At 34.3% G+C, this 10,903-nt stretch overlaps 1 protein-coding gene across 1 annotated transcript; it reads left to right on the top strand.

Moving 5' to 3' along the window:
• The first annotated feature begins 6,323 nt into the window (after positions 1-6,323).
• LOC125865937 (protein DETOXIFICATION 18-like) lies at positions 6,324-9,482 on the top strand. The gene is made up of 7 exons (XM_049546203.1): positions 6,324-6,716; positions 7,165-7,712; positions 7,966-8,052; positions 8,145-8,201; positions 8,685-8,923; positions 9,050-9,168; positions 9,288-9,482. The coding sequence occupies exons 1-7, from the start codon at positions 6,324-6,326 to the stop codon at positions 9,420-9,422; spliced, it is 1,578 nt and encodes a 525-aa protein (XP_049402160.1). The 3' UTR covers positions 9,423-9,482.
• Positions 9,483-10,903: the final 1,421 nt, after the last annotated feature.

Below are 10,903 nucleotides of genomic sequence, written 5' to 3'. Positions count from 1 at the left end.
GCATAGAGTTGATCATGTAATTTACTTGCATTGATTATTGATGATTAATGAAGGGAATATATCCAAACTATCGTAAATGGTAATGCCTGGGCACAGGGAGTCTAATTTGTACAAGGAGTTGAACTGCTATATACCAACAACTGCAGCTTTTGGTGGTGTCTGCATCAGCCTGTTGACTGTGTTTGCTGATCTGACAGGGGCAATTGATTCACGACAATTCAAGTTATCTTGAGCCCAACTCTTAAAATTCTGGACGGGTGACCTATAGTTGGGCTTATTTTTGACACCCCTAGTTGGACTCAAGATAATTTGAAGGGAGAATTGAGTTCAATCTCAATTCATTCAAGCCTTAACTCATTTTAAAAAAATCCTTAATTGAGCCCAATTTAATCTCCAATTTCAGCCTGTTTTAATTTTTTTTTTATTTGCATTGATGTAATGTATGTTTTTATATTGAAGAAATAAATTACTATCTATTTTATATCTTTCAAAATTTATCTATCAATTTCTGACTTTTTTTTAAAACTTTTCTTTAGTTGAGATTCAAATTGTGGTTATGAAATTTAAATAGCAATAAATTAAAATGATTGATATTACGCGGGTCAAATTGGGCGGGTCAGGATCCAACCCAATTTCTATTTCAACCCATTTTAACATTTCAAATTCCAACTCAACTCGCCCATTTGACACCCCTAAAACCAACCAAATAATTCAGGATTCCTAATTTTCCATTAACTTCTATTAACATATAGTCAAAATGGCAATGATTTAAATTAATAGTTAATTCAGTCGACATTGTTATACTTGTGAAATTTCTGATTTAACATCAAACACAACTATACAATAGTCTGGAGCAAGGCTAAACCAATAGATAATCCCACTAAAGCAAATTTCAGATATGGATGGTGCAATATAATAATAATCACGTTTGTCATATTTAATCATTTCCCTTTATGATTTATCTATGCCTAAAGTGAAAACTCATGCTCATGATAATCTTCTGCAAATTTCAACAGTCAAAACAATTTTATATTTGTTTTCTTCGGGCTCAAAACCTATTGAACATATAAACTCCTTGTGAGGTACATCGGACATAAATCTTACTTCTCTAGTAGTGGGATTGCAAATGGCAATATTATAACATCCCGTATTCGAAACAGATCAAAAATGCAGATTTTGAGAAGTTGCAGGTGCAACCCATGGTTTCCATCCACGGACCGTAGGTCAGACCACGACCCGTGTTGGTGGTCCGTGGTTCACCACTGCAACCCCTCCCCAAACCCAGCTAAGAAAATTGGCTAAGCCTCGACCCACAGACAGACCCACGGTTTGTAGGTCAGACCACGGTTCGTGGATTGAGGCCCCCTTTACCCAGCCTCTGACGCAAACGATGGTCGACCAGCATGGACCGTCGTTCGATCCACGGTCCGTAGGTCTGACCGTAGGTGAGGGTCAACAGCCAATTAGAGGGAAATTGTTGATTGGGTCAACTTCAAATGGTCATAACTCTTAGCACAAAATGAATTATGTGTCCCATGACCTATGGTATGATAGATAATTGAATCCTCTTTCCAACGCCACCGAGTTTACTAAAATCCGACCTCCGAGTAAAAAGTTATGCTTGTTTTAATGAAGCCTTGTCGGGCAGACTTGACCTACTACTGCAATCTATGGACCGTAGATTGACCTACGGCCCGTAGGTCCCGTCAGTCGATCACTCCGACAACAGTTAAGTCAGGGGTCTTTTGGTCTTTTCCTATTTCGTTGGATTCCTAGGCTACGTCGTTTAGACCCTAAATTATGAAGTTTTAGTCAGTTTAAGCCTAGAAACATAACTAGAACTTACCTAAGTCAAATCATTAATCAAAACTTAGAAAATTAGAGCATAAGAGGAGAAGAGAAGTCAAGAACCCTAGTTCAAGAACGTAGCAACGTTCCATCAGTTCTAGCCCCGAAATCTACAGATTTCTCCATGGAATTCGTCACTAGGTATGTGAGATTTCACTAGTGGGTTCCTTTCATCCATTAGGTCCTTAGTTTTCAGTCAGTTTCTTGATTCCCTTATTATGACTAGACCTAGGGTTTCTTGAATGTTAGAATTATTGGGTTCTTAGCTGTTAGAATGATCCAAATCAGATTAGTACGTTAATATTCAGTTTAATGCATCAATTCCAGAACCTTAGAGATATATTTCTTTAGTTCTTGAATTACACATGATAGGTCATATATTTCAGTTATTCAGTTATACATGCCTCAATTATTAATGCATCAATATCAGTTTAATTGTTGCATTCTCAGTTTGCATGTTCAATTCGAGCTATCCAGTAACTTACAAAAATTCAGTCATAATGTGTTAATTACTTAATCCATTGGGAGTAGCATAATACCGAGTTGGGCTAGGGTTCAGCGTACCCAAATAATCCAAAACTANCTATTAACATATAGTCAAAATGGCAATGATTTAAATTAATAATTAATTCAGTCGACATTGTTATACTTGTGAAATGTCTGATTTAACATCAAACACAACTATACAATAGTCTGGAGCAAGGCTAAACCAATAGATAATCCCACTAAAGCAAATTTCAGATATGGATGGTGCAATATAATAATAATCACGTTTGTCATATTTAATCATTTCCCTTTATGATTTATCTATGCCTAAAGTGAAAACTCATGCTCATGATAATCTTCTGCAAATTTCAACAGTCAAAACAATTTTATATTTGTTTTCTTCGGGCTCAAAACCTATTGAACATATAAACTCCTTGTGAGGTACATCGGAAAGAAATCTTACTTCTCTAATAGTGGGATTGCAAATGGTAATATTATAACACCTCGTATCCAAAACAGACCAAAAATGCAGATTTTGAGAAGTTGCAGGTGCAACCCACGGTTGCCATCCACGGACCGTAGGTTAGACCACGGCCCGTGCTGGTGGTCCGTGGTTCACCACTGCAACCCCTCCCCAAATCCAGCTCAGAAAATCGGCCAAGTCTCGACCCACAGATAGACCCACGGTCTGTAGGTCAGACTACGGTCCGTGGATCGAGGCCCCCTTTACCCAGCCTCTGACGCAAACATGGCCGACCAGCACAGACCGTCGTTCGATCCACGGTCCGTAGGTCTGACCGTAGGTGAGGGTCAGCAACCAATTAGAGGGAAATTGTTGATTGGGTCAACTTCAAATAGTCATAACTCTTAGCACAAAATGAATTATGTGTCTCATGACCTATGGTATGATAGATAATTGAATCCTCTTTCCAACGTCACCGAGTTTGCTAAAATCCGACCTCCGAGTAAAAATTTATGCTTGTTTTAGTGAAGCCTTGTCGGGCAAACTTGACCTACGACTGCAATCTACGGACCGTAGATTGACCTACGGCCCGTAGGTCCCATCAGTCGATCACTTCGACAACAGTTAAGTCATGAGTCTTTTGGTCTTTTCCTATTTCGTTGGACCCCTAAGCTACGTCGTTTAGACCCTAAATTATGAGGTTTTAGTTAGTTTAAGCCTAGAAACATAACTAGAACTTACCTAAGTCAAATCATTAATCAAAACTTAGAAAATTAGAGCGTAAGAGGAGAAGAGAAGTCAAGAACCCTAGTTCAAGAACGCAACAACGTTCCTTCAGTTCTAGCCCCGAAATCTACAGATTTCTCCATGGAATTCGTCACCAGGTATGTGGGATTTCACTAGTGGGTTGCTTTCACCCATTAGGTCCTTAGTTTTCAATCAGTTTCTTGATTCCCTTATTATGACTAGACCTAGGGTTTCTTGAATGTTAGAATTACTAGGTTCTTAGTTGTTAGAATGATCCAAATCAGATTAGTACGTTAATATTCAGTTTAATGCATCAATTCCAGAACCCTAGAGATATATTTCTTTAGTTCTTGAATTACATATGCTAGGTTAGATATTTCAGTTATTCAGTTATACATGCCTCAGTTATTAATGCATCAATATCAGTTTAATTGTTGCATTCTCAGTTTGCATGTTTAGTTCGAGCCATCCAGTAACTTACAATAATTCAGTCATAATGTGTTAATTACTTAATCCATTGGGAGTAGCATAATACCGAGTTGGGCTAGGGTTCAGCGTACCAAATAATCCAAAACTACTAGCCACGTAAGTTGTAAGTCCCCTTTGTGGGCATCATTTCAGTGATCACGCCAGCATGCCTCTATACCTCTACTAGGGTATATTGGGTCCACTCGTTGGGGCATATACATCGGACTCCACATTTAGCTCATGTGGTTTATTATCGGTTATTAGTAGCTTCCACAGTTCAGTTAGATTCTATTGTATTGACCATTTATCAATATATCCAGTATTCAATTTCAGAATGTTATAAATTGGTCAATGCATTCAGTTATCTCAGCATTCAGTATCTATATCATGTTCAGATTATGTCATTGCTTATTTGCTTTGTTTAGTTATATGTTATTTCAACTGTATTCTATCCTGCATACTCAGTACCTTTCAAGTACTGACGCATACGCTGCGCTACATCTTCTCGTGATGTAGGTTCAGGTTCTCAGCATCCAGATCACGCTTAGATCGGTTCTCGATCTCCAGTTCAACAGAATCAGTGGTGAGTCCTTATTCTCCGAGGACAATAGTCATGAGTTTCTTTTCAATATTTTTAGTCCTTTAGTTTCAGTTTTGCTAGACTTAGCTGGGGCCTCCCGGCATTTCTAGTCAGTTAGAGACTATTTTCAGACATATATAGATTCAACTTAGTATTGAGTTAATATCTTCTTTGTATTAAACTCATCAGTTTTCATATATTTCAGTTATAGTATATGGGTATTCCGCACAGTTTCTATTATTCAGTTTNAGTTTTCATATATTTCAGTTATAGTATATGGGTATTCCCCATCTTTTCATTTTGTTTATGATTATAGCTTCCGCACAGTTTCTATTATTCATGCTTATATTTAGTATGCTCATGATCATGCCAGCAGGGTTAGCTTGGGATCACTTGTGGTCCTAGGTCCCGTGTCCGCGTCTCGGGGTTAGCTCGGGGCGTGACAAATATACTCTAGATCCCATATGCAAAGTAAACCGTTATCCGACTCAAAACGATTATGATAATAAATGATTCTTCAAAAATATTAGAAATGCCCTAATAATATTTAATTATTATATGTTTTAATGGTATGTTATTAAAGACATTTTTTAGCGGTTTAGGTCAAAATTGAATCGTGTTTAGAATGAGTCCAGTCTTAAATACATTGAAATATCTTTTTCCCTAAAAATTTAAAGCTACGACATCATTAAATAAGCATAGAAAACGGTATTTTCAGATAAAATGACAATGAAAGCTAACTAGGCAACCATGAAATCTAACTGGGAAAAGTTGAATGACTTTTGTAAGATAAAACAAAATTGAGTGATTTTAATGACTCAAATATTATATTTCAAATTCGTAGTATGAAAAGTGTAATAAAGTTTGTTCTAATTACCTTAAAAATTAAATATATTTAAATTTAAATCTTAAATCTAACTCTATATATCCAATATTTTTCTCAGTCTTCTTTTCTTCTCTCATTCACATAATTTCACGAAAATAATGTACACACCACGTGATCGTAGTTTTTAAAAAAGTGCTTGATATTAAATGGATAAAATTCAAATTTAATTAAATTAAATACATGAATAATATAAATATTTAATTGCATTATAAGTGTAATTTTTTAATATGCAAATTTAAATATAATTATTTAGTAAATAATTTCGTTATGAACGGATAGTATAATTTTTTGCAGAAAGAAAAGGGTAGGAAAAGAATTGAGTAATTGTTTTGATATGTATGTGCACATTTTACAATTCACATTACGTATCAGATAATAAGAACTCTAAAATTTCACTAAAAATATTCTAAATTTAAATATTTAATTTATATTTACAAGAATATTAAGTAAATAAAAGGATGTGTAGACTTTTCAACCATTTCTAGTACTTATACCGAAATTCTTGCGATATGAAATTGAATGTCATAACTTTTATTAACATTTTTACTTTTTATTAGTATTAGTTAGAAAATTTGTTGGAAAATTTGTTACATAGCAACTTTTACTCATCTCTTTGGTACACCTTCGATACAAACGTGTTCAACTGAGCATTTTTCGCTTGTTGTAGTTGTCTCTGACAACAACAAATCCCAAGATTGTCTCAACCAAAATCTTGTTTTTATATATAAATATACAAAAAAAAAGATATATCAAAGTCATCATTCAAAATTTCGAGTTTTTAGAAATCACTACACTCTCAATCATCATACTATTATTGTTCCTACTATAGCAATCTCATTTTCACAATGACAATAACTAATTTGAACGCCCCTTCACCGGAGGAGAGTGTCGTCCCATCGGCACCGGCACCAGCACCAACTCTGGCACTGTCACCGGGACAAACTCCGTCACCGTCACCGGAAAAAACTCCGGCACCATCACCGGAACAAACTCCGGCACCGGTATCAACATTGGTTGAACAAAAGGACAATCCATTGAACAAGTCTTGTGGACAGATAATCAATTGTAAAGAAGCGAAAAATCAAGTGTTGTTCTCCGTTCCGATGATCGTCGTGAACGGTTGTTTCTACTTCATCAGCCTCGTCTCCGTCATGTTTGCCGGACACCTTGGGAAACTCGAGCTCGCTTCCTCAAATCTTGCTAATTCATGGGCCATGGTTACTGGTTTCTCTTTCATGGTACGTAAAAATACATGACAATAATAACTTCTATGCACTGACTGTATACAAAAATAATATGTTCATTAAAAAGGTAGTGGTAGTTAAGGGTGGAACACAATTTCAATGTTCCAAACTCTATATATATAATCAGGGCAGATCCAATAATTAGTATTGTAGTATTATAACAAATTAAATTATGTTGATAATGTTAAAAGGGTAAATACTTACATGTATGCATTGGGTGTTTATATCTTACTTTCATTGGTTTAATATACACATAGGGTGCTCATATAAAATACTAGCTACTAATAATATATAAGTCATGTACTTGAGACATTATGTTCAATTGTGTGATCATTTCGTCTAAAGATTAAAGTTGTCAGAAAGAGTACTATACTTTTATTTACTTAATTATATTTTCAACGGAAGTGAACTCTGAACTCGTTGATTGATCATCTATATATAGGTTGGACTAAGTGGTGCACTTGAGACATTATGTGGTCAAGGATACGGTGCGAAAATGTTCAGGATGTTGGGGATACATCTTCAAACATCAAGCATCATATCATTCTTCTTTTCTATTGTTGTTTCTGTCATCTGGTGGTATTCGGATCGAATTCTGATTTTACTTCATCAAGAACCTGCCATAGCACATGAAGCAGGGGTGTTCTTGAAGTTCCTCATACCTGGATTGTTTGCATATGCTTTCTTGCAAAACATTGTGAGGTTTCTTCAAGCTCAATCGATCATCTTACCTTTAGCTTGCATCGCGGTTGCAGCTCTAGTTCTCCACATTGGCATTGCATATGCTCTGGTTCATTGGACACATCTTGCTTTCAAAGGAGCAGCATTAGCTGTTTCGATTTCATTTTGGATCACATTCATTACGTTGAGTCTATACGTGCTTTTCTCCAAGAAATTTAGTCATATTAGGCCCGAAGGTCTCTCATCCGAGCCACTTCTGCATCTTTTTTCAAACTTGAAGTTGGCTTTGCCCTCTGCTGGAATGGTGTGGTAAGTTTTTGTTATTAAAGTCAAACCTCTCTATAATGACGTTGTTTCTCTGAATATATTTTGGTTGTTATATCACATAACATGAAAATTGGTTCCAAAGAAAACTTAGTCGTTGTAGTGAAATGTTGTCCTAATGAATGACTGTTATAGAGAGGTATGACCGTACAATAAAGCAAATTCAAATGTTTCCCCTTAAATTACATGCTCCACACACCTTTATCGGTACTGATAGTCTCTAATTGATGTGTAACAGCTTGGAGTATTGGGCGTTTGAGATTCTTGTGTTATTAGCTGGTTTGATGCCAAACGCGGAAACAACTACTTCTGTCGTTGCAATGTGGTAAGTTTTCAACACGGTTTTGAAACACAAGCAAATTTTTCCTATTTCTTGGAAGTCGAATTTTAGTTGCTGATCTAAGTTTTGTGTTACAGTGTAAATACAGAAACCATAGCCTACATGATATCTTATGGCCTCAGTGCAGCTGCAAGGTAATTTCACCAACAAAATTGTTGAAAATAATTCTTTTCCTTTATATTTCCATCAATTTCTAATGCTAAAACATATCTCGTGTTGAATTAATTATGTGACAATCTCATTTAAATGTTTAAATCATTAGAGATATCGCGACTTTATTCACTTAATTTGTTTGAACACGCCTCTTAATGTGTGGGCCTGATTCTGTTTCCTAGGACAAGGTCTGCACGGAACACTATGTTGACTTGTGTGACGACCAACTCATCTAAAATGTTAAGCTGTTAGAGAGATCAAACGTATAACTCTTATTTACTAAACTATGTCTCAACATGTCTCTTAAATCTTAATTACGTGCAAGCCTGATTCTGTTTCATAGACCAAGGTCTGCACGTGAAAATTCTCTTTTGATGACAGAACACTATATTGAATTGTGTGACCATGTCATTTGAAAGGAGACGTATAACTCTTATTAACTTAATTATGTTCTTAACGTGCAGCACGAGGGTGTCAAACGAGATAGGAGCAGGAAATATCCGCAAAGCTAAACAAGCTATGGCTGTTACTCTCAAGCTAGCTATTGTTGCTGCACTCATAGTTGATTTGGCCCTAGGTTTTGGTCATAATGCCTGGGCTGGCCTCTTCAGTGATGAACCGGAGATTATTCGCAAATTTGCCTCAATGACACCTCTCCTATTAGTCTCTTTCTTGTTCGATTTCATACAAGGAATTCTATCAGGTTAATCAACTTTCTTTGCATATATATGTGCGTGTTTTCGCGACAATTACATTTTAGTTTTAACATATTGATCAATAGAATTGAACAAGCTAAAACGTTAACTTGTAAATGAATATTGATCATCAGGAGTGGCAAGAGGATGTGGATGGCAACGTTTCGCAATGTGCATCAACTTGGCAAGTTTCTATTTCTTTGGTATGACAATAGGCGCGGTCTTGGCTTTCAAGTTCAACAAAGGATATAAGGTAATTCACATTCAGTATGTTTTTGTGTAAGAGTTTAAACATTCAGTATGTTTTTGTGTAAGAGTTTAACTTCTATATGCTGACAGAGTATCGTTTTTTGTTGTTTGTGAATGATGCAGGGTTTATGGGTAGGGTTGATTTGTGGTCTAGCATGCCAATCTACTAGCTTGTTGCTATTGACATTCTTTATAAAATGGGGAAAAGAAGACCAAGTCTCAAAGGATACCAACCATGAAAATGAACCCCAGCCTTAAATTAAGGATAGAGTTCATGTAATTTACTTGGATTGATCATTTATAATTAATTAATTAATTCATATGATTTGTGATGTTGAGAAATTTTTTGACGTATCGATGCAGTTTTAGAATAAATTGTGTATGTAGACATTAGTTTATTTGCGCTTATGAAGGTATGAATCTAAATCATATAGATTTGAGTCCTTAAGCGCGTTTCTTCTATTGTGTCCGAATTTTAATGAATAATTTTTTGTGAAGATAACTTTTCGGAAAAGTAGTTTTGAAGAGAAGAAGTTTGTATTTCATTTTGAGAAGTGATTCGTTTAGTACCGATCTTTCTAAATAGGTGCGGAAATCACATTTTTACTTGTTAATAGGCCAAATACATGATACTTAAATTTATGGAGATATTTTATTTAGATACTTAAACTAAACTTACAAGCTATAAAACGCATAATCTATGCTCAAACTGTACCAATTAGACACAACTTGACGACGTGACAGCGTTTAATGAATTTTTATTAATAATAGATTAAAAAAAATTAACGTGAATAAGTATAAGAAAGGGAACCAGGTCTTATATTACTAATTCTAATGAAGTAACGAATTTTTACAAATTAACCAGCATAAAGAATATAAAAATTAGAAAAAATTAGGTATTTCATGATCATTAAAGAATTTATAATATACTTTATAATGATATTACAAAGAATGTTTAATAATGTAAAAATAGAAAAAACCAAAAAGAAATTGAGATATCACTTTCAAACTTCCTTTTGTATATGTATAAAATAAAAAAGATGATTTGTCAGAAACATAATATTTCATTCGTTTTAATTGTCATACTTTTTTTTAATCTATGTAAAACGGAAAGTATTTATAGCAATTCTTTAATTCTAAAAAGTTAAAACTATAATATTAAAATACATTTTAATATATTTCACATAAAATTCAATTTTTCTTTTAGTACTTTTTAAAATCCTATATCAAATTAAAATAAAATAAAATAAATTGAATGGATCAGAGTGCTTCATTTTAGTCAACAACATAGAAAGTAGTGCTACATTTAATTTGACAAGTTGGGAGTTCATAAACAGATAAATAATTTTACTTCGTATTCAATTTGATAGCGATGAGAAATTATTATATAAGAGGCGGAATCATAATTTTATTTTTATCTTATCATTGAGAAATGATTAATTCTTAAAAGACTATCAAATCAAATATGAAATCAAATCTCTTAGATTATCAAATTTTGATTTGACACATTTATTAGAGAAACAATGATTGGTATATTAATTTATTATTTTACTCTATTAATTGATTAAGAAATATTTGACGAGTAAATATGGATGAAAGAGTAGTAAACAGAAGAAAATATTTCTTTTTCAAATCTCTCACTTGTAAAAATGAAAATTTCGATTACATAACTATTATATCTCTTATATGTAAAAACGAAGATCTCGATTATGTAACCAAATTACATGGTAGCTTGTTTC

Source organism: Solanum stenotomum, chromosome 5 (genome assembly GCF_019186545.1).
Source record: "Solanum stenotomum isolate F172 chromosome 5, ASM1918654v1, whole genome shotgun sequence".
Taxonomy (NCBI): Eukaryota; Viridiplantae; Streptophyta; class Magnoliopsida; order Solanales; family Solanaceae; genus Solanum; species Solanum stenotomum.
The sequence above is the reverse complement of the archived record's forward strand: the minus strand, read 5'-3'. Positions and strand labels throughout refer to the sequence as shown.